General features: G+C 48.5%; 11 protein-coding genes across 11 annotated transcripts; 7 read left to right on the top strand and 4 right to left on the bottom strand.

Moving 5' to 3' along the window:
• Positions 1–65: 65 nt before the first annotated feature.
• On the top strand, positions 66–1,458 carry EURHEDRAFT_399655 (phosphatidylinositol-3,5-bisphosphate binding protein HSV2; the record flags this gene model as incomplete). Its single annotated transcript, XM_040779945.1, has 4 exons — positions 66–174; positions 254–292; positions 357–454; positions 511–1,458. 4 exons carry the CDS (start codon positions 66–68, stop codon positions 1,456–1,458), a joined length of 1,194 nt encoding a protein of 397 aa, XP_040642044.1.
• Positions 1,459–1,823: 365 nt separating this feature from the next.
• On the bottom strand, positions 1,824–2,742 carry EURHEDRAFT_448549 (uncharacterized protein; the record flags this gene model as incomplete). The annotated part of the gene is made up of 2 exons (XM_040783748.1): positions 1,824–2,619; positions 2,687–2,742. 2 exons carry the CDS (start codon positions 2,740–2,742, stop codon positions 1,824–1,826), a joined length of 852 nt encoding a protein of 283 aa, XP_040642043.1.
• A 174-nt stretch (positions 2,743–2,916) lies between these two features.
• Positions 2,917–5,330, top strand: EURHEDRAFT_206907 (dynein family protein). Its single transcript, XM_040777971.1, has 6 exons — positions 2,917–3,391; positions 3,498–3,659; positions 3,720–4,102; positions 4,161–4,254; positions 4,306–4,931; positions 4,992–5,330. The coding sequence occupies exons 1-6, from the start codon at positions 3,259–3,261 to the stop codon at positions 5,121–5,123; spliced, it is 1,530 nt and encodes a 509-aa protein (XP_040642042.1). The 5' UTR covers positions 2,917–3,258; the 3' UTR covers positions 5,124–5,330.
• Positions 5,331–5,565: 235 nt separating this feature from the next.
• On the bottom strand, positions 5,566–7,758 carry EURHEDRAFT_471229 (spermidine synthase). Its single transcript, XM_040785328.1, has 3 exons — positions 6,605–7,758; positions 6,245–6,548; positions 5,566–6,187 (listed from the first exon to the last, which is right to left on the bottom strand). The coding sequence occupies exons 1-3, from the start codon at positions 7,552–7,554 to the stop codon at positions 5,789–5,791; spliced, it is 1,653 nt and encodes a 550-aa protein (XP_040642041.1). The 5' UTR covers positions 7,555–7,758; the 3' UTR covers positions 5,566–5,788.
• A 205-nt stretch (positions 7,759–7,963) lies between these two features.
• On the top strand, positions 7,964–8,693 carry EURHEDRAFT_447751 (uncharacterized protein; the record flags this gene model as incomplete). Its single annotated transcript, XM_040783693.1, has 2 exons — positions 7,964–8,138; positions 8,239–8,693. 2 exons carry the CDS (start codon positions 7,964–7,966, stop codon positions 8,691–8,693), a joined length of 630 nt encoding a protein of 209 aa, XP_040642040.1.
• A 1,760-nt stretch (positions 8,694–10,453) lies between these two features.
• Positions 10,454–11,773, top strand: EURHEDRAFT_448564 (putative serine/threonine protein kinase; the record flags this gene model as incomplete). Its single annotated transcript, XM_040783749.1, has 2 exons — positions 10,454–11,258; positions 11,310–11,773. 2 exons carry the CDS (start codon positions 10,454–10,456, stop codon positions 11,771–11,773), a joined length of 1,269 nt encoding a protein of 422 aa, XP_040642039.1.
• A 290-nt stretch (positions 11,774–12,063) lies between these two features.
• EURHEDRAFT_512612 (putative AMP-binding enzyme) lies at positions 12,064–14,265 on the bottom strand (the record flags this gene model as incomplete). Its single annotated transcript, XM_040786081.1, has 7 exons — positions 12,064–12,188; positions 12,245–12,530; positions 12,585–13,628; positions 13,683–13,718; positions 13,779–13,926; positions 13,988–14,058; positions 14,122–14,265. The coding sequence occupies 7 exons, from the start codon at positions 14,263–14,265 to the stop codon at positions 12,064–12,066; spliced, it is 1,854 nt and encodes a 617-aa protein (XP_040642038.1).
• Positions 14,266–14,622: 357 nt separating this feature from the next.
• Positions 14,623–15,402, bottom strand: EURHEDRAFT_408681 (SET domain protein). Its single transcript, XM_040780888.1, has one exon. It carries the CDS (start codon positions 15,372–15,374, stop codon positions 14,730–14,732), a length of 645 nt encoding a protein of 214 aa, XP_040642037.1. The 5' UTR covers positions 15,375–15,402; the 3' UTR covers positions 14,623–14,729.
• A 998-nt stretch (positions 15,403–16,400) lies between these two features.
• EURHEDRAFT_520495 (uncharacterized protein) lies at positions 16,401–19,251 on the top strand. The gene is made up of 6 exons (XM_040786821.1): positions 16,401–16,598; positions 16,668–16,736; positions 16,804–16,837; positions 16,898–18,256; positions 18,308–18,741; positions 18,795–19,251. The coding sequence occupies exons 1-6, from the start codon at positions 16,512–16,514 to the stop codon at positions 19,104–19,106; spliced, it is 2,295 nt and encodes a 764-aa protein (XP_040642036.1). The 5' UTR covers positions 16,401–16,511; the 3' UTR covers positions 19,107–19,251.
• Positions 19,252–19,357: 106 nt separating this feature from the next.
• EURHEDRAFT_408679 (putative nuclear distribution protein RO10) lies at positions 19,358–20,240 on the top strand. Its single transcript, XM_040780887.1, has 2 exons — positions 19,358–19,626; positions 19,682–20,240. Exons 1-2 carry the CDS (start codon positions 19,395–19,397, stop codon positions 20,086–20,088), a joined length of 639 nt encoding a protein of 212 aa, XP_040642035.1. The 5' UTR covers positions 19,358–19,394; the 3' UTR covers positions 20,089–20,240.
• A 1,390-nt stretch (positions 20,241–21,630) lies between these two features.
• On the top strand, positions 21,631–25,113 carry EURHEDRAFT_528303 (acetyl-CoA synthetase-like protein). Its single transcript, XM_040787053.1, has 4 exons — positions 21,631–21,912; positions 21,967–22,727; positions 22,781–23,789; positions 23,847–25,113. Exons 1-4 carry the CDS (start codon positions 21,658–21,660, stop codon positions 25,002–25,004), a joined length of 3,183 nt encoding a protein of 1,060 aa, XP_040642034.1. The 5' UTR covers positions 21,631–21,657; the 3' UTR covers positions 25,005–25,113.
• The last annotated feature ends 360 nt before the right edge of the window (positions 25,114–25,473 follow it).

The following is a 25,473-nucleotide window of genomic DNA, read 5'->3' as shown; positions in this document are numbered from 1 at the left end:
TCACGCACCGATACCCCGTCATTGACTTGACCGAAGCCCTGGGGTAGCTTCTAGTCGTTATCAAGATGAATACCCGGCAGGTTATTGATGAATCCGTGGGACCCGTTTCACTCTCGACTGCCTTCAATAATGATAACAGCTGCTTCTCTGTTGGCTTGGATACGGGTTTCTGTGGTAAGTCTTCGCTATTGCCGTTCTCGGCACCTCGTACATGCAAAGCAATTGATACTGAGATACCCTGATCGACAAATAGTCTTCACTGCCGATCCATGCGAACTCAAGGTGTCAAGAGGTATGCTACTGTGCTTTTACGAGACTCTCGTGGTCTGATCCGGGCTTAAACCATGCGGCTATAGATTTCAACGCTGGTATTGGGGTAGTGGAAATGATGGGCCAGTATAACTTCCTTGCCATTGTCGGAGGAGGGAAGCAGCCCAAATTTCCTCAGAATAAGGTGCGCTTTCGTTTACTATATTTTCGGTAACGGAGAAATACTCATGTCTACCCCAGCTGGTTATCTGGGACGACGTAAAGCAGAAAGGGGTCATTAACCTCGAATTCCGCACCTCGGTCCTAGGCGTGCGTCTATCAAAGTCACGCATTGTCGTCGCATTACTCAACAGCATCCATATCTTCGCCTTCTCCAACCCTCCGAGCAAGCTTTCGGTTTTTGAGACATCAGATAATCCAATGGGGCTGGCTTGTCTGGGGCAGAAGTTGCTTGCCTTCCCGGGTCGGTCTCCGGGGCAAGTCCAACTGGTGGAAATCGAGACAGGAAATGTCAGTATTATTCCGGCACACAGTACACCCCTGCGAGCTATGGCGTTGAGTCCGGACGGCGAAGTGCTGGCAACAGCAAGTGAAGCGGTAAGTAGATATGACAACCCGGCATACTTTTACATGGGATCGGTCGGTTTAATGTTATGGCATTCCCAGGGTACGTTGATCCGAGTATTCTCTACAAGCAACTGCACCAAGATGGCCGAATTACGACGAGGAGTGGACCACGCAGTGATCTTCTCACTGGCCATCTCTCCTTCCAACAACATGCTAGCCGTTACATCGGACAAGTCAACACTTCATGTCTTCGATCTTCCTAATCCACGCAACCCATTATACCGTAGCCAGTCGCCCTCGTCGCAGTCTGAAGAAGGGACCAGTCAGAAATGGGGTATCCTCGGCAAAATACCCCTGCTTCCCAGAGTATTCTCAGACGTATACTCATTTGCAAGTGCACACTTTGAAATTGGTGACGAAGGAACGCTGAGTTACATTCCACCTCTTGGGACCTCGTTTGTGCGACCTCAAAAAGGTGTCATAGGCTGGTCCGACGACCAAACAATCTTGATTATTGGCGCAGGCCGTGATGGACGATGGGAAAGATTCATCATTCGTGAAGGAGATGACGGGAAACGATATTGTATAAGAGAAGGTTGGAAGAGATATTTAGGTGGTTAAAGCCATTCGGGAAGATTGGGATTGATAAAATTCCAGGTCCTATCTAAGCTTGCCCCTCCCCCTAGTTGTGGTATGATTTTCCTCTTGTAAGAGGTTCGAGAGTTTATTTCTCCCCCGCTGTTCCGTTATTTCGCTGCAGACAACGTCAAGAAAGATGCGTTTGTGCAGAAACTATCGACGCATTTTATTACTGACTGCCACGCCCTGAACATGCTGGTGTACTGAGTCGAGCCCTTTCATGGGCTCGCGAGTTTCTTTTCGATCTTGGCGAAGGAGTTGTCGGCTTCTCCTTTGTGATCAATCGCAACCAGACCAGATTAAGATAGCATATAGATAGCATAATTTATGATGCCAAACCTGAATACTCAATGGCGACGGTCGTGTCTATCCCGGTGTTGTCGTGATCCAGGCGACCGTGACCTCCTAGGTGACTGATCTCTGTCAGATCTATCCCTCTTGTCCCTATAAGACCTCCTTTCTCCAGATCGAGAACGTTCAGCGCGACGCCTCCTGTCCTTTGAGCGCGAGCGAGAGCGCACTCGATCCTCGTCACGCCTGCGGCGGTGATGACGCTGATGCCGACTCGATCGTTTCCTGCTATCATCTCGTCGCCGGGAGGACTTCTTTTCACTGGTTCCCATTCTCTCCAGCGCCTGTGTGACCTCCTCCTTCTTCTCTTCAATCAGAAATTCCTTCATTGGATCCTCGTCATCATGATTCTGAATCAACGCAGCCAACTCCTTCTCTTCCTTGAGCAGTGGTCGTCTCCGAGATTCCTCTTCTTCACTTCCCCTCCTCTTCTTCCGATCTCCCGCATCACTAGGAACTTCATCACCCATCAGCCTTGCAACATTATCCCCTTCTTCCTCATCATCGCGTCGCTTGTACCGCACATGGTCCACGCGGATTACCCGTCCCAGAACCGTCGCTCCGCCTAGGTTATCAACAGCAAGGTCTGTACTGCGCTGGTCTTCATATTTCAGGAATGCAAAACCTCGACTCTTCCCTGTTTCTTTGTCGCGGACGAGGTTCACGTGCACTGGTTCTCCGAATTGCGAACAGATGGTCACCACGTCTCCTTCGGAGAGATCGAAGGGCAGGCCACCGATATAAATGTAGGCGGTGTCGCGGTAGTCGGCGTGCCAGGATGCTGCGGGGGGTCTGGTTATTTGAGGGTTAGTTGAGAGTTGAGATTGGTAGCTGGTGGACGGAAGGACATGGGACATACACTGCGTTTTCGAGCTCGCGCTTGTTGAGCGCTTGTATTTGGCGGATATTGTTCATTTTGCAAAGATAAATATAAATCTCAATATTTCGACAGTTGCATGACTCCCGTGCTGAATTTGCAGGAGCGCGTTGGTGCGAGGAAAAAGACGTCGTCGCTGTTCTTCACGGCCTCCGCGCAAGGTTCCACCCAGCGCCGGCGGGCGAAACTGCGTCCGCTTGTTTACCAGCGAGACTCCATACAATTCAACCTCCGTGCTGACTGAACAGTGACCGACTAACGCACCCTACGCTCACCATACTTTTCTGGTGCTCCGTGATAAGAAGAGATTTTAGCACGGCCACGGGATTCTTTCGTCCCAAAGCCTGGCTTGTATCCCAGTTTACCTGCACCGCTAATATTCCGCCCTCTAAAGATTCCCCTGACTTGGAACTTCCGCTCCGACACCCGGTTGATTTACCACCATCTTCGTTTTGAAGTCTACGCGTCGTCTGAGTCGAATTTCCTTGAGAGATTTATTGTTGTATTGGAATGGTCTGCACGGGTTGAAACGTTGAGATCGAACGGATCGGATCATGTCGACATTTGGCACCCGGTCGAACAGTCGACCGTCGAGCAAAGATGGGCCCAAGAAGAATATCTGGTCGTCCATGTTGGATAATGTTGCGAATGGGAAGCGATTGCCGGAGAAGAATCTTCTGATACTGGGTTCGTGGCATCTTCTTTCTACTGTTATGAGACGAAGGAGCATCTTGGATTGCTTTGGCCTGCGCCAGACTGAAATTGTGAGAGGTACTAATCTTTTCTTTTACAGGAGGGACACCGGAGAGTCAGCGAGAATTCCTAGAGACATTTTCTGCAGATACATCGGAACCTGGTCTTTCAAACGACAAGCGCAAAGGGAGGATACCGCCAATCGCCAACCAGTTTGCACTGGGATACACATATCAGGATGTGCTGGATGCTGATCAAGAAGGTGACTAGACATCTGTTTTAACATTGGCACCTTTCGCCAGCTAACAGACTGTCCCAAAAGACACTCTCGCACGAGTCTCCGCATACCTCCTCTCCGAACCTTCGCCGTCCTTTGCCCCCCTCCTCAAACCGCTCTTGACCCCTCAATCCGTCCCGGAAACATTGGTCGTGCTCCTGCTAGACTGGTCAGACCCCTGGACATGGATCCGGCAACTGAGAGAATGGATCCGTCTTCTTCGCCAAGTGTTGATTTCGCTCGATGACCCGACGAAGATTGCTATGGAGGAAACAATGGTTGAATGGAGAGATCGCAAAAGGGCTATGGATTCAAGTTCCGCGGGTGCGCAGGGGTTGGCTAGCTCTGGGGGACCGGTTACGATACCCCTGGGTTCTGGTGAATGGGATGAACCGCTGGGGATTCCGATGTGTGTGGTTTGTCAGGGGGTACGTATATCGACTAGACACGATAAAGAAAGGGATTCCAATGCTGACTCTGAAACAGGCCGATAAAATCGAGAAGCTCGAGAAAGAGCACGGTTGGCACGAGGAGGAGTTTGACTTTATCCTTCAGTTTATGAGAACGATCCTCCTCAAACGTATGTCTGCGCTGTTTCCAAGCTTGTTTAACAAACACTGACAATCGGCAGATGGCGCATCACTCATATACACGACACCGTTCCTCGCAAATTCGTTACAAAGCCTATTGCACTCCTCCCTCGGGATACATTCGCTCCTCAAGAGACAATCCCTTAAACATAACGTTATCGACCGCGACAAGATCCTGGTCCCCTCTAATTGGGACTCGTGGGGCAAGATCCGGATTATCAGAGAAGGCTTCGACATGGAAGGCGTATCAACAGCCTGGTCAATCGAAATCCAAGACCCACCCGAATTGCTGAACTATAACGAGTCTCCAGAAGACGCACCGCAGGATGGTATCGAAGCAGAAGACGGCTCCAGCGCAGTAGCAATCTTCGAGCAAACGATCAAAGATCCCAAGCGGGATTACTCAATCGCCCCCCCTGGTCGGCAACAAAGCGACAGCAAGGTGGAAGTCGAGACCTCGGATATGCAGAGCTTCCTTGCAAAGCAACTGGAAGTTCTTGATAAGCAGAAACAGGAGGATGATAAGGATAGGGAAGTGCACCAGATGCCTCAGATGGAAATGTCCCCTCTGGATAATAACGGGCGGGTCAATGAGTACATTGGTCCCGTCGAGTATAACAAGGACGGTATCCAGGTAGATGTCGATGCCTCGCTGCAGGGTATTAAGGTAAGCATCTCAACCCCAGCTCATTGTCAATAACGTCCCTTTTAACGACTGGCACTGCAGGAACGCGAGGCCAAACGCGGAAAAGAAGCCCTGGTATCTACTGGAGACGAGAAAGCACACAACCAAGCTCTCGCCGACTTCTTCGCCGGTCTAGTCCGCAAACCTCAATCTCGTGGAAGTCCTTCAGCATAATCGACCATTTCGTCCTTACGATTCCGATCTCTACATGCCGCCTTCTTCTCCAGCGACATTCTCTTTCATTATTTCCCTTTTGGTTTGTACACATTACCATATTTTCACCGTTCATGCGTCACATAGATAGAATCCGGGCATTAAGGTTGTTGCTGTCGTTGATCTACGGTAGATGGGTATGGACATGGATAACCATACGCTTTGGGCTGGCTTGTTTTGCTGGGATAGAGATGACATGGAATGGAGGAAGGAAAGAGGAGAGGCGTCGTCTGAATAATTACTTCATTTAGTTTATTTATTCCCCCTTGCACTATGTGGATTTTTCATTGTTTATTGGACATGGTGTCTCATTAGCGCTGCTATGAAGATCAATGTGAATACCAATTTTAAGTTCAATTTTGAAACATTCAATAATGAATACTTTAAAGGTCAAGATTCAGGTGTTAATGTTCTATTACCACTGCTGTTGCCGAATGGGGACATATATCGGAATGCTCACCCAACACTTATTGTCTCAAATGAGATATATTTTTCCATCTTATACCAAGCTATATTACAAACTACATATCGAGCGATTTCCCGCTTATCGTAATGCAAAGACAACAAAATCCCCAACCAACTACCAACAATACAACCTATCTCCCTATAATCCCTATACCGAAGGACTACCAATTCTCCCAAACCGCATCAGGAACAACATCTCTCATAATCCCCCAATGCTCCAAAGCACTCCGATCCTGATACTTATGCAACCTTCCCGTCTCCTTCGCAATCAATACCGGCCGACCATGGTGATGATGATCAGCAAATCTTGACACATCAACCTCATGCTTTGGAACCAGGTAGGACCGACGGAAGTTGCTGCCCAGGTAGTCGGAGGGCACGGGGTCGCGGAAGGTGAGAGGAGTGGCGGAGCTTTTCTTGCAGAAAATGATCATGTTCGTGAAGTCGATGTTGGATTCGGGGGCTGCTTCTTCGCGGAAAATGCGGCAGGTTGGGAAGACGGCGCGGATGGTGCGGACGGCTAGGCCGGAGGGGTATATGTTGAGGTCGCCGGCGTAATTCTGTAGCTTTTGTTAGTGGTACAGGGGGATGAACGGATGGATAAAGGGGATACTGACAATGGCAATTACTCCATCTGGCTTGAGAAGTGCGGCCAGACCGCGGATAAACTCAATGGTAAAGAGGTCCGCGGGTTCGGCACCTCCTGTGAAGACATCGTGGACGATGTAATCGTACTTCGCAGGTTCAGAGACCTGAGAGCGCTTTACAAAAGCGGCAGCGTCTTCGATAGCTGCGATGTGGTTTGAAGGCAGGCCGAAGTATTGGCCGGCGAACTTGTGTACGACGGGATCAATCTCCACGATTGTAGTTTCGATACCGTGGTTTATCAACGCAGCAGGGAGCGTGCCAACACCGAGCCCACTGTATGTCATTAGCCAAAATTGCTCATTTTGCAGCTAATAACTGCAGCGTCTTACATGACAAGTGCCTTGCTGTTCTCATCCGTTCGAGCCTCCCCACGGTCGGTCTCAATCAGACGGATAGACTCCAACATGGTAAAAACCGCGTAGATAGGATCGTGGACCGGGGCCGCATGAGTCTGTGGCGACCGCGTCCATTGTCCACCAAGCAGGCTGTGATCACATCTCATGACGCGGAAGCCGTCATGGAAGTTCTCTAGAACGGAAATGTAACCGGTGGTTGAGTCTTGCCGGGTCAGTAATTCGTAACCTTCATGCTGGAGAGCAGCATTCACCGCCTTTGTCGGGTGGCCAAAGGGCAAGTGCACATTAGAGGTGAGCGAGAAAAGAATCGATGGAATGGCCAGGAGCAACAGTTTTGATGGTACGACAGCCCCATACGCAAGCGTAACCAGAAGCTGCAGACCGGCAGTTGAGAATAGCGAGATCGTGCCAATGCACTTGGCAATGAATGCATTCGCGAAATGCTCTCCTGCGGAGTAGATAACGTAGGACGTGAGGAGAGGCACATGCTCAGCGAGGACATCGCTCTCCTGTTCCAATCTCAACCCAGTCTGGATAAGCTTGCCAGCGCAGGCAACGGAGAAGAAAACCAACGGGTAGTAGCTGAGCAGACCCGTGATGACAGGACCAGTTGGATTGCCAAGCCCTGCGCTCTGCTGAATCAACAAATACTCAACCGTAGGAACCCAGAGCGCCAGCACCGGAAGTAAATAGACCGCTCGTCGGTTCGTCAGTCGCTGAACCTGGTCCTTCAGGAACCATCCGGCAGCGCCAGTAAGTGCCGCGCCATAGTTATGGAAGATGTTTGCAGGAGCGTATCCATACACAGGCGCCAAAGTCAACACAAAGATTGGGGAATAGAAGGCAGTGAGGACCAGTAATGCCACGCCTGTGAACACCTTTCTGGGGTTGGCCCGTTGAATCACTTCGTCGATTGACGGCATGGTGAGAGACACTTGTCAAATTGAAATCCTCCTTTCAACCTCAATGCAAAATGAATAGCCTCGTAAGGCGAAACTAGAAGAAGTTGTCAATACTATCCCACTGTTTTCTTCTCTTGTTGCTTGCTCTGCCAATATACCAGAAACACCGATTGGAGCACAACCCAACATGGCAAAGCAACAACAATAAAGGGACGCAATATGAAACAATTGGAAGCTGGACTTACAGGTATTTTAGTGTATTTTCTCAGATAGAAAGCCAAATCTCCATATTCTGGCCTGCGCGGACTGTTATTTGTTGTTGGTTGGTTAACTGTCGGAGATGACGGGGACTTTCTGGTCCGCCGGTTCGCCGCCTTTCCTTTTGACGCCATTCCTCTTTCACCACCAACACTTAACGATACAGACCATTATGCCGCATTTCCCCATGAGAACAGGACTCGAGACGGAAATAGACCAACATCGGGAGGATGTCAAGTCTGAGTCTCGGTCGTCGCAGCCTTCTGTCGAGGTGCGCGTGAAGAACCGTCGGAAGCGCTACTTGGATATGCATCCCGAATACTTCTCTGCGGATCTCGAACTAGCCGGTCGTCCTGCTCTTTCCTTGTTAATTTATTTTTAAACAACTGATCGTGTTTGCGGTCCTGATTGTTGTGGTAATTCCAAGCTAATGCGCAGCTCCTGCAGACCCATTACTATACGATCGCCTCATCCGACGATTCCAATCAACAGCAGAAAGAGAAGCAGAAGGACGGACTAAAGGATTTTCAGGAATCCTTCAAGCAGACCTACTACGCTCGGAAGCCAAAATGGATGCCCTTGCGCATCCGGATCCCCACGCCATGTTCAGCTATAAACGCGGTCCCAGCGGGGAAATTCTAGCGGAAGACAGAGACGAAATACCCCCCAGTAAAGAAGAGGGAGAGAAGCAGTGGCGTTGGGAGATGACAATGCGGTTTTTGAAGGGCGAAAATTGTGACTTTGACTATGCGACGGTTGACGAGAATGATGAATACGATGATTGGAACGAGGCGCAAGAGGAATACTTTGACAATGAAGAACCGGAGTGGACAATCGAGGACGAGAATGGAGGTGATATCAACTCGCGACTACAAGGGGAGACGGGTATTCAGGATTTCTAGTTGTGGATCGGCTATTGTTCTTTGCTGCTAGGATCCTCGAGTTTACTACAGACGTTTCCTAAAGAGACTTCGGATGAAGTGAGGGCAGCTGGTGTTGTAACTGGTCACGATTTCCTTGTTAGATGGGCATACCGGCATTGTGACAGCCCCTCTGCCACCCACCGTTCAAGGGGTAGCAATGATCGACTGGGTCAGATAGGTGCACGGAATACCCAAGAGGCACCAGTGGGCGTCCCAGCCGTCACGTTTTCGGCACCGGACAGTTGCGGTCCCAAAGCATTTTTTATCCATGGCTGATAGTCAAAGTTGGACAACTGTGTACCGTGTCACTTGGTAGCACGCTTGATGCGTGTTTCCGTGCTCCTTAATCGATTCAATATTGGAGGGTATGGTAACTCCATGGCCGGGTCTCAATTATGACCGGCCTTACAGTCCTGGCTCTGTCATTGCTCTCTGTTACGGGAAATTGTATACACTGTGCAGGTTGTTATATTGATGGTTTCCGAGCCAACTGCCCTGCAGTGCCTTGATCGCAATGCACCCTAATGGCTGTGCTACATCGGGTCTGGTATAACATGACTAACATCATCTGGCGATGGTCTGAAGTCCTGGGATAGCCCTCAACATCAGATGAATGGAACCAAGGCTGACAGTGTTACTGAAATAAAATAGCCCATTTCATGGTCCCTACAAATACATTACCGAATGTAGCTCACTATATGAAAGAAATAACGCTATATTTGCGTAATTGCTGTCTGAACTGCGAACTGGTTCTGGTTGTAATAGGGCGTTGCCTGGGGGCTGTTGCCTTCCCCGTTTGGAAAGCCGTCCATCTTCTTCCTCCGACAACGCTACCTTTCTGCTTTCCCCCTTTTTCCATATGCGAGTTGTTTATCGCTTTCAATCCATCCTCCCTCGATTTGTCAGAAATCTGTTATAGCGTCGTGGGTTAGCTCCTGAAGATATTGTCACAATACTGCGACTCTGCCAGCTAACTAGACAATATCCAGGTATCTGTCGCATAGTTGTCCTGGAACCGCTGGGCTCCCACCAACGTCATGGCCGAACACGCATCAATCACCATGGTCGAGAGCGAGCTCCTACAAGAGCATGAAAACTTCCTTTACTCCAACTCGATGCATCCATCTAGAAGACCCTCGCCCGTTGATATGAAGCTACACGTCGGAGATAAAGCGCAATCCAGCCGTCTCTCGGTGAACAATCGTGAAAATGAAAGACTGAATATCACCGATGCCTGGAAGTCATTCCCGCGCCCTTCGATTACGATGTCGCGTCATTCAACTAGCACGTCGCGTCCACCGCTGCTGGATTTTTGGATGGACAACGGCGAGGGTCCCTCGAATACAATGCCGCGTCACTCAACTAATACGCCTCGCCCGCTGATGATAGATCTGCCATTGAACAATGGAGAGGGTCCTTCGTCTTTTCTACATAGTCCGTCATCAACATCTTCGTCGTCAACCGTGACACTCCAGCCAACCCAATCGTCCAAGTTGACAGCGAACTCTTTCAGCGATTTCTGTCGCAGGACGAGCTCAAGCATTCGGGAAAGCGCAAGTAATCGCTTTACCCCGGCTGTTTCTGGCCGCGAAAAGACCCCATCTCCATCTAAATCCGCACCGGCATCCACAACCTTGACGGATTTAGGGTCAGATACACCACACGGGCAGGGTTCTCCGGATGGGATGAATCATGTTTTATCTAACTCTTCTCTAGGGCTTGGGAGCTTAAGGAAACTGATGAGGGCTGGCACGGGCTCAAGCAAACTGAATATTGGTACCGTGCCCAATCAACACAACTCACCTCCACTGAAACTTCCGACCTTTAACGACCTCAAAGGCCAGTTCAAGAGAACCTCTACCCGTGCTCGGTCGAAGGCCAAACGAGAAGGTGATCTGGATGATATCCACGCCGACACATATGAGCTCGACGCTCTGTTTGTCAGCAGCAGTGTGGTTCCTGGGAGAAGAGGAAGACAAGTCGGTAAAGGATCCACAGCCACTATCAAGATCATGTATAGAAGAGGGATGCGCAAAGATCTGTATGCTGTCAAAGAATTTCGAAAGCGTAGCCAGGACGAAAACGAAAACGATTACGAAAACAAGATCAAGTCCGAGTTCACCATTGCAAAAAGCCTACAACATCCGAATATAGTGGCATCAGCCTGCCTCTGCACTCATCGAGGTCGCTGGATTCACACTATGGAATACTGCGGTCAAGGGGACTTATTCTCTCTCCTCAAGTATAGCCACCTCAAGACAGAGGATAAGTTGTGTTTCTTCAAGCAGCTTCTCCAAGGTGTTGCACATTTGCATAGTCGGGGAATCGCACATCGTGACATCAAGCCAGAGAATCTGCTCTTGGATGACAAGGGTCATCTCAAGATTACAGATTTCGGTGTTGCGGTAGTATTCCGTGGCCCTCATCCCGGAATGCGGGCTGCATATTATGATTGCGCCCAAGATCCTGACGAGATTCGTAAATGTGCACCTGGGATAAGCGGCAGTCTACCATATATCGCGCCAGAGGTTCTGAGCAAGGATGGTAAGTCGTGACACCTAAACTCGTCTTTTCAGAGACTAATATTTATACCAGCTGAATATGACCCACGGCCACTTGATGTCTGGTCATGTGCGATTGTTTGCTTTACCCTCTTTATTTGCGGTACACCCTGGCAAGCCGCAGATCTGAAGGATTCCAAATATGGTCGCTTTCTTACAGGTTGGGAAAGATTCTTACAGGAAAGACCTGACGGAGTGGTGGACAGCCTGAACTATCCAAGGTGTGGAATGGTATTCAAAGCTCTTCCGACACCTGTGCTACGACGTCTTCTTCTACGAATGCTTCACCCAGACCCGGTAAAACGGCTTAATATATTCGGAGCTCTGAATGATCGTTGGGTGAGGACTATCGACTGCTGCTGTCCTGACCCAGAGAATCCGCCCTGGGAAATTCAGTGTTCAGATGCAACGAGAATGGGTAGCTATCGATTGGCAAACGGGAAGCACAATCACTTCCCGCCGAACAAGAAGGGAATTTTCCAATCCCTAGGGATCTGACATGTTTTTTGAAATATATTTTATTTTTCCAAGACGTACTTTCTTCCCGGACGGATTTTCTTTGGTGGTATCTTTTATCTTGTTAGGTGTCGTCTATGTTTTGATTTTCGGGTGTTTGTCTTCAATTCGAGGATTCTTACCTTGAGCGAAGGCGCTTTTGGTGTTGCAGTTATGCATAATCTAGTTCGGTGCCACTTTACATGATGGATGGAGTATGCTAGCATGTGCTTGGTATTGTTTGTCTAATGAATTGAAATCAATTCCTTCCTTGATATCTAGCCTAAAACTTATTATGTAGAACGGGTCTCATTCAAGATTCGGATAGCAGTTTCCTTGAGCTTGAACTTCTGAATCTTCCCACTCGCCGTCTTGGGGAATGTCTCAGAGGGAGACATGAAAAAGACATATTTCGGCACTACTATAGTATCAGCACGACGATTCCACGCGGTAGGCAATAAGAGAAAGGCGTACCAAGATGACTGCTTAGCTTCTCCCGAACTTGCATTTTGATACTCTCCTCGTCAATCAATTCTTCCTGGCTTTGCTTACTCTTTGGAATGACGAAAGCCGCTACCACCTCTCCGTACCGTTCATCGGGGACTCCGACCACAGAGACGTCCCCGATACCAGGATGTGAAAGGAGACAGTTCTCTATCTCTAGGGGATGAATGTTTTCCCCGCCTCGGATGATAAGGTCTTTTATACGTCCTGTAATGGTAATGTAGCCATCCCCGGACATTGAGGCCTCATCTCCCGTCTATTTGCTTTTTGTTAGTTTGAACAGAGTCAGTTGGTGCTAAAGTAAACTTACATGCATCCAAACCTTCCCACCATCATCCGGAACCATAACCTCAGCCGTTCGATCTGGATCATTCCAATATTCCTTCATGAGAAGGTACCCCGAGACGGCCAATTCCCCTCTACCACCGACAGGGACGATGCTCTTATCAGCGGGATTCACGATCTTCGCCTCAACATGCGGCATGAGTCTACCAACGGTGTTAATGCGTTTATCGATAGGGTCGTCTGTAGTCGTCATAGCAGAGACGGGGCTTGTCTCTGTCATTCCGTAACAGATTGTTAATTCGGTTAAGTTTAGTACGTGGTGTAATTTCTTCATTAGTTCCGCGGGGATGCTGCTTCCAGCTGCAATACCGGTGCGTAGGTGTTGGAAGCCTTCATTTGAGACTATGCCGTCCTGTATTAAACCTAGTTGTTCGAGGAACATTGTGGGTACACCATAGAGAGCTGTACATTGTTCTTCCTGGACAGCCTGGAGTGCTGCGCGTGCGTTGAAGGATTCTGCAGGGAAAACAATTGCTGAGCCATGCGTTGCTGTTGCCATGTATCCTAGGACACAGCCGAAGCAGTGGAAGAGCGGTGGTGGACAGCAGACGATGTCAGTTGGCGTGAGACACATTCTGTCTCCAATTTGAGCGCCGTTGTTCAGGATGCTGCGGTGCGTGAGACAAGCTGCTTTGGGCATTGCTGTTGTGCCCGATGTGAATTGGATATTGACGATGTCATTTGGTGAGAGATCTCGGGCTGGAAGGGGGCTTCCATCTGCTTGTAGGTCGGATGTAACCGAGCTGTATGGCGTGAGGCATTTGAAGTCCGAGGTATCGACACGGCCGGAGGAGTTATCGACAAAAATTATGTTCTGGAGGGAGGGAATAATCGCTGATTCGAGCTTTGGATTTGTCAGATCTTGGAGTATGTGTTGGAGGAGGGGTATGTTGTTGCGCGGTTCTTTTCGGGGGAGGTTGGATTCGGCGCTGATGATTAGGTGGCTTGCGTTAAGGTGGTTAAGTGCTGCGACGACTTGCATTGTGTTAAAGGAGAGGTTAATGGGTACCTAGATGGATTAGAATGGATAGCTGGGTGGTCATGATTGCAATCGGGGACGTACTAGGATAGCTCCTAGTTTGAACAGGGCATAAGTTACCTGAACAAACAACACCGGTCAGTCAAATTCATACCATTTCAATAACAAAAACAGACGTACAATGGCATATTCCATGGAATTCCCCAGCATTACACCAACCCGGTCTCCGGTCTGCACGCCCTTCGATTCCAAGCCCCTGGCAAGGGCATTGCTTTTGGCGTCCAATTCAGAATAAGTGACTCGTTCCTTCTGGTGCCTTGCAACCACACTAAAAGCAATTAAATGTATCAGCAAATTATCCCATAATATCAGAAACAGGGCAAACCCACGCTGTCCGGTTCCCATATTCACTGACTACTTTGGCGAAGTGATCTCCCACGGTCGATTCGATCAATGGAGGCTATACATAAGATCTGTTAACCTTCGTAGAGCTTTTTCTTTACATCAATTACAATTGACTGACTTCCGATGGTCCCCGCGCATAGCTCTGCGTGATCAATCCTCGTTTTAACCCCAGAATTGACCGTGTTGGTCTTGCCCACGGACTTGGGTGAACGAATCTTGACCGAGGGATAATTCGTGTACGACAAACAATTGCGCCGCGCATTGTGACAAGCCCGGTATTTTGTTAAAGGGTCATTACTCGATGAAGCTGTTTAATGCTGTGAGATGCGTGGTTCGGGATATCCGAAGCGGTTTATCAGGGCTCGATCGTACTCAGCTGGTTAGGTAGACAATTGGCTATGTAGAAGAATGAAAAATCAATTAAATTTGTTCTATAAAATAAAAGGATATAATGAAAAAGGATGGGAAAAGAGCTCGAGGCCAAGTGGTGATGGAGCTTCCCCGCATCGTCGTCGGCTGTTGTTTGCGGGGTTGGCCAAGTATACACCGAAGTACAAGCGGATCAGAGTATATTTAGATGTATCCGAGATGGTTTTAAACTTCTTCACAAAATGCAGCTGTCAGGGGTGTGCAAAATGCAATGTCGGTGTGCTTCTAAGGAGTAACTAAAAGTTGTATTGGTCTATATCTATATTGAAGCAAAACGCATGAAAGACAACAACAAGACTAAGAGTCATCTAATACGCCATTGTCGACTGAAAGTACCAAAGGCGGTTCCTTAGATTCCCGCTTCTTCGACACGCACTCCGATGAACCGCATTGACATGCCTGATCATTCCAATAATCGTCGCCATAATGGACTGTGATTTCCTCGAACATCACGATTTCCCGTTTTGCCTGGATGACAACAACAAGCCGCTTTCCGATAGCCATAACTTCGAATTTGGTAGACGCGTCGCAGGAATGGTTGATAAACCGTGTCCAGTTTCCATAGCGTTTGGGCGAAATTTTTGCAACGGGCTCAAGAAATTCATCAGTGATCAAATAATTATACTTGGGATCACCTTCGTAATCCCAGTGTCGAATCTCTCCTATGAATTCGCCGAGGATTTGTCCGCTTTTGAAGTTAGCCAGAGCCCGAATTCCAATTCCCTTCTTAGGATAGTCAACGAGCTCAACCAGTTGTCCTGAATCTGGAGGGAGACAGGAGCAGGGGAAATCAAGACTTTGGCAACAAATCCAACAGTTTCCATCTTTTTCTTCACGTTCTGTGGGATCATGGACTTCTTCCCCTTCACGTACATAACGCTCCCATTGTCTCGGATCAAACGTGCAGGTGTTGGTGTGTATTTGAAAATTTCCTTCGTACATTGGCAAACGAACTGCGTCATTCTGGGTCCGAACAAAGTGGTGCGGATGCTGGTCGTAGAGTTTTATATAAGGCGCAAGTTCTCGCTGTAGTTCCGGCAGCCTATGTCTGGCGTGCTTCAATAACGGACCGCGCCATTCGAGGTTCCGAGTTCGAGCAAAGAGTTCAATGCTGAGACGGTTAGCTTCGAGCTGGCCGATCAATGCGTCCCAAGCCACCACCCCTGTTCTTATAAACGCTTGTCGAAAGGCTGCAGAATGTGCGCAGATAGAGAATACCTTCCAGCCTAATCTTGTGGTTAGTTCCGTTAGGCGCCGGGCATAGAGTCGTTTTTCGAGAGATTGATGTCCACTCAATGCTTGGTAGACAGCCTGGCTCACTAGTGTGCTGGCACGTCGACACGCCTTCCTATAGTCACCAATGTCTTCATTTTTGGGCATTGAGTTGACTCTCTTTCGAATATCGCAGACGGAATTAATGTCAAAATAGATAGCGGCCAGGATGCGGATGGTTTCACAACCAATGTTTGCCATGGCGATATGGCTCGTCTAGATAGTATTGATCTTTTGGGATTTGGTGATTGTATATAACTTAGTTCGCTTGAGTGACCGTTGATTTTCGCTCCGAACCTGTGGGCCGTTTTATAGGGAACCTGAAGGATCGAGGCTCTCGAAACAAATTCTCTTGAACATGAAAGATTGGTCAGAATCCCTTTGAGGCGCCTGGTCCTCCAAGAAATAAAAATAGCCACCGAAAGGAACGAACAAGCCATAAATAATGGAATTCAAGCTGGAATGAGATCTTTGTCGTACGCATTCTGCAGTTGTTTGCTAAAGTAGCGCTTAGATATCCCAGTATTTGTTCTATTCGTGTGACTAGATTTAATCCGATTCTTTGTGGTCTAGGGCTTTGTCTGAATTTGCATTTAGACGGAATTGTATTGTCCTTCCCTTTTGAGCGAAGTGGGGGCGGTATGTCATGTGACGTCAATCTGAGTTGGGATAATCGTTTGTCAACAACTGCGATCCCGGATTTCTTCATGCTGTCTTCATGTTTGATTAATCTCTTGCTCTTTAAACTCAAGTTGATTGCCTGGGTATTCAGCTTTAATCGCGCTGTCAGGTCGCAAAATATTCAAGATGGCTGCCGAACCGTCGGAGGAAGCTATCGAGAACTTCGTTAGCTTCACAAGCACAACACGCGAACAAGCTATCAGCTTCCTCAAGGTGAATGGATTGTGATAAGCTTAGAGGATATCCTTAAGCTAATGCGAGTTCTCATGTTCTCTTACACAGGCGAACGACAACAATTCGAATAAAGCCATCAATGCCTATTTCGAAGACCCAACGGGGCCCCAGACACAGGTGAAATGCCCACGATGCGCTCGATGTGCGGAGAAAGGGACTAATCGGCGAACTTGGTCCTATACAGTCAAGTGGATTTGACAATGACCAACAAATGTCGTGTATGTCTGCCAGGCTCAAACGCGGACCAGTGGTTATCATTTGCTGACGGACTGTCATAGCATTCCAGGTCGAACACGCAGACCCTGTTCCAACCTCGGGACAACATGCAACTGCTCCTCCATCGCGTCCGCCGTCAAGAATAAACATGAACGAGCTGCCCATGAACGAATACCAACTGCCGGCACCCAGCGCCTCGAACACTGGACAAGGGATGACGCTGTCGGAGCGGGAAGAGCAGGAGCTCCAGCAAGCCGTCGCCATGTCATTGAATCAAAACCTTGGTCAGCAGGAAACAGGGGTCACCACTACGCAGGGAGGAAAGTTCGGAGAAGCGACCCGCGATCATTACGACGAAGGCAATTGGGCGATGACATTATTCAACCCCACCTCGCGAGAGATTGTCATTAGCCCTGACCCGGAGGACCGCAGGAGAGTGAACAATGAACCAGCATTTCTACGCCCTTCCCCGGATAACCAGTACCTAGGAGGACTGATCACGGTCCTGCATTCAATCCCGCTTGCGAGAGAAGCGCTTTTGTTCAGGAATCGCATGCTTCCAGACTATGGCCATGATCCGCAGTGGTGGAATGGACAACCGATCAGTCTTCCCAAGATCGTGACCATGCAGGATGTACAGGACGGGGATACTAATTGGGACGATATTTTGTACGAGGCGCAGAGGTTGATGGCATTTCTGGACTCAACAAATCGGTCTTTCGGTAGTAGTGACGCTCTGGCTAGTCTCAAAAGTATGACTTCCTATTCAGAAGGCAGCGTCGGAAAGTTTCTGGAGACATGGCATGGGTCCGCCGCCAGGGCAGACCCAGGAAACGAATCCGTGAGTGTGTTCTCATCGAACGCATATAAACGGCCGCTCTCTGTGTACGACACGCCTATTCACAAAGAGTTCTTCAGTTTGGATCCATTTGTGGAGCCTGAACATGGCCAAACGCTCTATGATGTCCTGGATCGTGCGATGTGGTCGGATCGACCCGGTGACGAACTCGACGATGTGTGGCTCGAGAACATTGCAGAGGTTCTGACGATTCGTTTAGAAAGCTCTGCGGATTCCGTTGATGTAAAGATTCCTGCTGTCTTTTACCCGGATCGATATCTTACTGGTGCCAGAGAGTTTGCTCGTGAATTCCGGTCAGAGAGACTTCGTACTTACGAAGAGATATACAAGACGGAGCGTCTTATGAACCAGTTCTCTATGTCCAAGTCTCTCATTCACAAGGGACTGGGATCAAAAGAAACATTGGAGAAAGCTGCTGTCGCTGCTTCTCAATTCCTGTCCAAAGGTCTTGCAAGTGGAGCCAGCGATGCATCGGTGATGCCTGAAACTGCAAGTACTGAGGCACAACGATTAGCCGAGGAGCTGAAATCTATATCAAATAAAATCGTGAATAAGCTACAAGGTGAGTTTCAGGCTCCCAGTCCAATTTCAGAACCATGGCTGACTTGAATAGAATTGGAATCACGCAAAAATGGCGCCATTGAAACTCTTCGAGGTTATTCGAAACTTCTCACCGAGCCATCGGCATCTCCAGATGAACCACCTCACCATAAGTACACGCTACGAGGTGTATGCACCCAGCCACATATTACCTACGTCCTTCGACCCCGTGAGAACGCACAGGAGAGCGATGCAAGAACAGACGACGAATGGCAGTGGTGGCGTATCAGCTTTTCGACCGAAGATGCGAAGACACAACAAGCAGAATCTGATCGTGGCAAGCATGCTGCACCAAGCAATACAGATGTCATCGGGTATACGGCACGAAGGGTCCGCGAGATCGAAGTCCTTCGAGCTGCGCGCGAAGAGTCGAGATCTGCCTTGCTTATTTATGCAAGTGTCAATGCAGTGACGGCACAGGAAGACCAAATCCAAGCGCCACTCCAGGTAAGATGGTACTTTGTTTCTTTTTCCAGACGCACCTACTAATATTATGATAGCGATTCTTAGATGCCGATAACCAAGCCTTTGAGGCTGAGTTACAGGAAGCAAAGGTCACGCAGCAACCGGTTTTAAATGATGCCCCTGCTCAGGCTCAGGGAGTCACATCATCGCAAGACGCTGGTCGTTCGACAGTGAACGTTTTTGATTACCAGGTTGCGTCCTTTGATAACGAGGCGGATCCTGTAGGACCAGAGATGCAGGAGAAGGGCAGAGGCCTTCTGAGTCAAAGCCATGGATTCACTGTTCCGTCAACGTCTGGCCCTGGTGGCCTTGGATCCAATGATGCTGATGGATCGGAAGCTGAATGATCTCTCTGATATGAGAAACTCACGTGTGAACGATTTGACGATGCACGCGTTTGCTAGACACGACATGCAATATTTGTACATAGGTAGAGGTAAACTACAAGTGTCTATACGAACAAGCTATACCATGAAGTTGTGCAATTCCTAGCTATTTGTAAACCTACTTTTGACCCAACTTCCCTGGTGTTTGTTTTGTTTGCATATCCACTCCGTGGTCTTCGGGGAGTTGGCGGACAACATCAACAACCATTAAGACTCAACTCGCCATTTGGCCCCCTTGAGATAGAAACAATGACTCTCGAAACTGACGCCGTGGCAAGCGCAACAATTGAACTCCTTGAATCGCGCCTCCGCCGCCTCTCATACCTCCTCACCGGCGACTGCCACTGGACTGGCGAACCCTCACTACCCTTAAAGCCTGATAACCTCGACGAAACTGTCTCACGCCGTCTTCTCCGTCTCGAGAAGGACCTTGAGAGACTCAGCAGGAATATCCCGACTATTTACGATGTAATCCAACTGCGTGTGTCTTCCTCATTCCTGCATTTTCCTTGACAGATCACTAACGTGGATAACAGACGACCGCTTCCCCGACCTCTTCCACACCACACCTCCAGACACCCTCCCCGAAACTCTAACAACCCAAAACCTCGCCTCAATTGTCCTCTCTTACGCCTCCGCCTTCCCCGAAACTGCCTCCCGTCTCACATCCCTCAACGACCTCCCCATCCCCGATGCCTCGACATCCGCCGCGTTGATCCAGCTGCAACCGCAGATTGATCGCGTATCGAAGGGCCAGGATGAACAGGCAAAGGTAGTTTCGGACCTGAGAGTTAGGACTGCGAAGGCATTGCAGAGGTGGTATGAGGTCGGTCTTGTGGGGAGTGGGGAGTGTTGGGCTGAGTGGGAGGGGAGGCTGGAGGATGTGGAGAGGGAAATTCGGAGGGGGGAGGTAGGAAGAGTGAGGAGGGAAAAAGAGATTTGATTTTGTTTATGGGGAGAAGGTTTTGATATTTGTTTTTTTATCGGTTCTTTTATATGGAGTTATGGATACCCGGTTTGTTGTCTTTACAAAATACAAGTACATTTCTGAGGAACGGAGAAATAACAATGATGCTCCGAGTTGGATAATTCACCATTTTATCATCTGTAATATTTCTCGATATTACTAACGACAGTAAGATTGCTTCCAGTATGCTTAATACTCCGACTCGGTCAGGTTCTAAACAAGCAAACGGTCTTCGGCCCATCTGTCACCCCGGACAGCCTTTCGCTAGAAGCCAAATAGGCAAATAGGCAGATAATCCAAAACCATGGACTCTTTTACGTTTCCTATTTTCTCGAATTCCTTGCCCAAACTTCGCACATAGATATGGCGTGACGCTTTGCTAGACAAGGAGCTGCCTGTCCTGTACCCCTATAAGAGGGGATGTTGGTGCTCTCGATGACTATCACCATCTGATGAGGGTTATGTCCCAGGTCCCCATCCTAACATATGGATGGAGTTCCACCATGGCTTATTAGACAATATCGAAGTCGAGCTACCACTGGTCTTTGCCAACCACGAAACCCGCAGCATTACCTTCGCCTGGGTCCGCCAACAGAACATCAATATACGCTTCTGTGAAAGTCAACAATGCCATATCTATGCCCATTAACCCCAACCGTGGCGCACTATATATTATGCCAGAATGATTGTACCATCTTAAATCGGAGACGCATAATCGAATGGACGAACCCAATCTCTTTGATCGCACTGTCACATTCCCTTGTTCGTTTCTCTATTATTTCCCCGTTCCAGAGCAGCCGCTTCCGGCGGATGACGAACCGCTATTTTAAATATTTAGGGGGCTCAGTTGTCCCAAAATGTTATTTGTCATCGTCAATACGCCACCGGGTTTTACAGATCATTAGCTGAAGGTTCAGCCGCAGTGGAGGCTTGGGAAACCTGAACAGGGAAGGAGCCTGCTTTGGGATCACAAACGCCAATGCTTTGACTGGCGAGACAGCGAGTATGTGGGTAATAAGGCCATCCAATGGCGAATTGAAAAGGGGAATAAATAATTGATCTCTGGGCTTGTGAGCAAAGACATCTGCAGTCTCGAAATCCGGCCTGTCTCTGCTGCTCGGAAATGACTGCATGGTTTCATGTGATCTGCTTTATGGGTGCTTTCTTCGATATTTCTCATTACGCATGATCATAGCTCAGCTTTATCCTTCTATACTTCTTTTGTTGTTTGTCTACTAGCGAACGTCATGCGCATCCTTGATGTCATCCCGGGTACTTCAGCTTCAGCTGCGCGCATACTTCAGCCCTCGGGCCCACAAAAACCAATTCATACCACGGAGTAATTACTCCGTATGTTGAGAATGAAGGGAACCGAGCGACAGAACAAAAGCCAAGCTAGCTTAAAAGGAAAACGTTCCGGAGTATAGAAACTCATATAAATCCCACAATGTCTCCGACTTCAAGTATCGATCAAGCTCGACCAAGCTCATTTTGCTACCCTAAAAACAGTCGCGTGGAAGATTTCCTAGGGTACTTTCGCCTATAATGGAGACTGAACAACGCGAAGGCGCCTTACAGAATAGTATCTCGACTCCAGAGGAGCTATTCAGACGCTTTGGAAACCCGCATGTCCTTGATGATCTTATTCGACTGCGAGCAGCAGATGAAACTCAACAGCCTGTTCTCGCGCGTCCAAGTTTTGAAAAAGATCCTGCATCATACGAGTATTTCACTGGACAGGATCTGGATGCAATGATTGACCAGGCCGCCCAAATTCTGATAAACCAAGGCCTTAGACCAGTAAGCTTTGTGTCGAAGACGCTCTCATCTCTATTATCGCTCACGTATTATCAGCTACAGAATGATTATAAATCCGTTGTGGCGCTGCTCGCACCTTCAGATCTAAATATGGTTATCACATTATTTGCCCTCAGTCGGCTGGGATATGCCATCATGCTATTGTCTACTCGTCTCTCCGCCGCCGCTTGTGTTTCTCTGCTTGATGTTGTTGGTTGTGACACCATTCTCTACGCACAGTATCCCACTATCCGAACGACTATAGATGAGGCATCAAGGTTGAAGGTGATTGTATGTCGCTCTATAATCCAAAAAGAGTCTCTAAGCCAAGCACAAGTCTCACCATCCGTTTCGGTGCCGAAAAGAAGCCGTCCTCACGAAGAACAAGAAAACAGTACTGCGATCATAATGCATTCGTCTGGATCAACAGGATTCCCAAAGCCTATCTTCCTCACCCATAAAGTGCTGAAGATTTTTATGACACGGGGATCAGAAATGACGGCGTTCATCCCACTCCCCTGGTTCCATTCATTCGGTATCTGCAAATACCTACCAACTATGTACATGAGAAAGACGGCATTCATGTGGAATGTCTCACTACCCCTGACTGCTGGAGGTCTGGTTTCAGCCATAGAAGAAGCGAAGCCAGAATCTGTACACGCGGTTCCGTATATACTGCAAATGTTGTCAGACGATCCACGCGGTGTTAAATTGCTTCAAAGATGCAAGCTCGTCACGTACGGCGGCGCTGCCTGTCCCGATGAGTTGGGCGACCGATTGGTGCGTGAGGGAGTGTCACTCGGTGTCCAGTTTGGCTCGTAAGCCAACCTTTTTCCTTACTTCACCTGAGTGATTGCTGATATTAATATAGAACCGAATCAGGCACTGTTGCAGATTCCTTCTCCCGCCCAAAAGATGATCCACACTGGAATTATTTGCGATTCGACGATGGCTTGCAACAATTTATATGGATGAAGCCAATTGGAAATACCCTTTATGAAGCCGTCTACTTGGCTGGCCTTCCAGCGTTAAGTTTGACAAATTCTGACGATCCCCCAGGATCTTATCATTCCCGTGACGTCTTCGAATCACATCCAACCATCCCCGGTCGATGGAAGTATATCAGCAGACTTGACGACCGTATCACGTTGGTTAACGGCGAGAAGGTCCTTCCTCTGCCTATCGAGGGTACTATTAAGCAGAATCCACTGGTTCAGGAAGCCGTTGTGGTTGGAGTTGGGAAGGCCATTCCTGGGTTGCTCGTTTTTCGTTCTGAGGAGTCCAAGGGTCTTTCTGACGAGGAATATTTTGACTCCATATGGCCAACGATTCAAAATGCGAATTCCAGAGCCGAGAAATACTCACAGGTTACTCGTAGCATGGTCACCATCCTGTCTCATGATGCTCCGTGTCCACGGACAGACAAGGGCTCGATTATCCGTGTACAGGTGTACATGAAACATGCCGAGGTAATAGAAAACATGTATACCAGTCTCGATAAGGGCGAAGGCGGTACGCTCGAGCTGGACATTCCGGCCACGGAAGCCCACCTGATGAAACTTTGTCAGGAGGAGGTTGGGCTTTCGATCTCAGATGCAGATATCGATCTTTTCAATGCCGGGGTCGACAGTTTGAAGGCCATTCACTTGCGACGCTTGATTCTTAGAGACTTTAAAGTTGCGAATAGCAGTGCTATTAGCCATAATGTTGTTTTCGAAACGGGGAGCATTGCTCGCCTCGCAACGCATATTTGTGCTGTGCAGAGCGGACGACAGACGGATGCTCAAGATGAAGTCTCGCAGATGCCCCAGTTGATCGAGAAGTATTCTTTGTTCAGTCAGCATACTCCGAGTTTGGAGTCTGTTATAGAGAAGAGCGTGGTATATTTGCCTTTAATTCCCATGCCTCATGTACCACTATTTCTAATCTTTGATCAGATCCTAACCGGTGCCACCGGCTCCATTGGAGCGCATATCCTAGTAACTCTTTTGGAAGACGACAGTATTTCGAAAATATACTGCCTCACACGCAGAACCAGCCCCAAAGACGCAATCCTAAATACCCTATCTCAAAAAGACCTACTAGTCCCAGCCTCCAAAGCCCAGAAGATAATCGCCCTGAACAGCGCCCTCGACAAAACTAACCTAGGCATTGACGAAGACACATTTCACAAAATGCAACAATCAGTCTCCCTCATCATCCATAGCGCATGGCCTGTCAATTTCAATCTCCCATTATCCGCCTTTGAACCACACATCAAAGGCCTCCACAACCTCACCCAATTCTCTTTATCAGTCGACCAACCCAGCCCCGCGGTACTATTATTCTGCTCATCCATCTCAACAACACTAGGCTCATCATCCTGTGAAATTCAAGAGAAGCCAATGTCCGATCTTCACAGTGCCTCAGGAATAGGCTACGGACGATCGAAGCTCATAGGCGAGCATATCATCAGCAACGCCAGGAAGTCAGGCGCGAGGGCTTATACACTACGCATTGGACAAGTCTCGGGGCATTCTGAGAAGGGTCTTTGGAATGACTCTGAGGCTATTCCGTTGATGATTCGGTCTGCAGTTACGTTGGGGGCTCTTCCGGAGTTGGATGTGGAGTGTTCTTGGTTGCCGGTTGATGTACTCGCGAGGGGTATTGTTGAGATTGCTGGGACTTGTGGGTGTATATCGCGGCCTCATTCACCGCGGAGCGATAGTAGTGGTGGCTCGTCTTATTCGATAATTGAGGATGAGGATGATGTCGTTTACAACCTGTGCAATCCGCACACATTTGCCTGGTCATCTCTCCTCGCGACACTCCGGGAGAATGGCCTCGAGTTCGAAACAGTGACGTTTCAGACCTGGCTCCAGCTGCTACGGGACAGTGAAGCACGTGGTGAAGAGCTGGTTAATCCCGCTGTAAAATTGACAGCGCATTACGAGGCAACGTATAGCAACACATCGGGATATGAGCATCAGGAAAAGAAGTTTCTCACTGGAAAATCTGCGAGGGATAGTATGATTTTGCGGGAGGGTCCGTTGAAGATCATTGAGGATGGGGTTTTGAGGTGTTATGCGAGAGATTGGTTAAGGAGGTGGAAGTAGGAAGATAATATTCTCTGTGTGTGCGCACATTAGTTTGGTTCCTGGTACCATCTAGGTTATAGTTTGAATTCTAGAATAGCCAAAATTCAAAAACCAATCTGTACCCAGGGATAAGATAGTAACTCTTCAGCAGTACTTCGATCCTCAGGATGCCACTGCAGCATTTTCGACATGAAATCAAAAATTATACTTCTTTCACCTTCAATGTTATCTAGTTATTGCTCTGGTGTTGCGTCCCTGGGAATGAACTCAGGATTCTTGAATTTTCCTGAACCAGATAACTTATTTGCTATGCAGTCAACACGTACAACACTCAACTCACCATCATTATTGAAATACCGCCGCCTCTCCCTCCCCCGTTCAGTCAAGTCCCGTGGCAGAGGACGCAGTAATGCAATGAGATTCGCTAAGTATCGCTCGTACAAAAATCTAGGCACCCTGGGTTGCTTCGCTTGAAAAGGCGTACTCC

This window comes from Aspergillus ruber (genome assembly GCF_000600275.1).
Source record: "Aspergillus ruber CBS 135680 unplaced genomic scaffold scaffold00003, whole genome shotgun sequence".
NCBI lineage: Eukaryota > Fungi > Ascomycota > Eurotiomycetes > Eurotiales > Aspergillaceae > Aspergillus > Aspergillus ruber.
Note: the sequence above shows the minus strand (reverse complement) of the source record. Positions and strands in the feature narration are given on the sequence as shown.

Bases quoted from the DNA above. Each gene is read 5' to 3' on its own strand.
- EURHEDRAFT_408679 (XM_040780887.1), top strand. From the start codon at position 19,395: ATGACTCTCGAAACTGACGCCGTGGCAAGCGCAACAATTGAACTCCTT. The intron at 19,627-19,681 runs GTGTGTCTTCCT...CGTGGATAACAG, and splicing joins TTACGATGTAATCCAACTGC to ACGACCGCTTCCCCGACCTC.
- EURHEDRAFT_471229 (XM_040785328.1), bottom strand. From the start codon at position 7,554: ATGCCGTCAATCGACGAAGTGATTCAACGGGCCAACCCCAGAAAGGTG. The intron at 6,549-6,604 runs GTAAGACGCTGC...AATGACATACAG, and splicing joins AACAGCAAGGCACTTGTCAT to TGGGCTCGGTGTTGGCACGC. The intron at 6,188-6,244 runs GTCAGTATCCCC...CAAAAGCTACAG, and splicing joins CAGATGGAGTAATTGCCATT to AATTACGCCGGCGACCTCAA.
- EURHEDRAFT_528303 (XM_040787053.1), top strand. From the start codon at position 21,658: ATGGAGACTGAACAACGCGAAGGCGCCTTACAGAATAGTATCTCGACT. The intron at 22,728-22,780 runs GTAAGCCAACCT...ATATTAATATAG, and splicing joins CTCGGTGTCCAGTTTGGCTC to AACCGAATCAGGCACTGTTG. The intron at 23,790-23,846 runs GTATATTTGCCT...ATCTTTGATCAG, and splicing joins CTGTTATAGAGAAGAGCGTG to ATCCTAACCGGTGCCACCGG.
- EURHEDRAFT_520495 (XM_040786821.1), top strand. From the start codon at position 16,512: ATGGCTGCCGAACCGTCGGAGGAAGCTATCGAGAACTTCGTTAGCTTC. The intron at 16,599-16,667 runs GTGAATGGATTG...TCTCTTACACAG, and splicing joins AAGCTATCAGCTTCCTCAAG to GCGAACGACAACAATTCGAA. The intron at 16,838-16,897 runs GTATGTCTGCCA...GGACTGTCATAG, and splicing joins CAATGACCAACAAATGTCGT to CATTCCAGGTCGAACACGCA.
- EURHEDRAFT_408681 (XM_040780888.1), bottom strand. From the start codon at position 15,374: ATGTACGAAGGAAATTTTCAAATACACACCAACACCTGCACGTTTGAT.
- EURHEDRAFT_206907 (XM_040777971.1), top strand. From the start codon at position 3,259: ATGTCGACATTTGGCACCCGGTCGAACAGTCGACCGTCGAGCAAAGAT. The intron at 3,392-3,497 runs GTTCGTGGCATC...TTTCTTTTACAG, and splicing joins GAAGAATCTTCTGATACTGG to GAGGGACACCGGAGAGTCAG. The intron at 4,255-4,305 runs GTATGTCTGCGC...GACAATCGGCAG, and splicing joins GAGAACGATCCTCCTCAAAC to ATGGCGCATCACTCATATAC.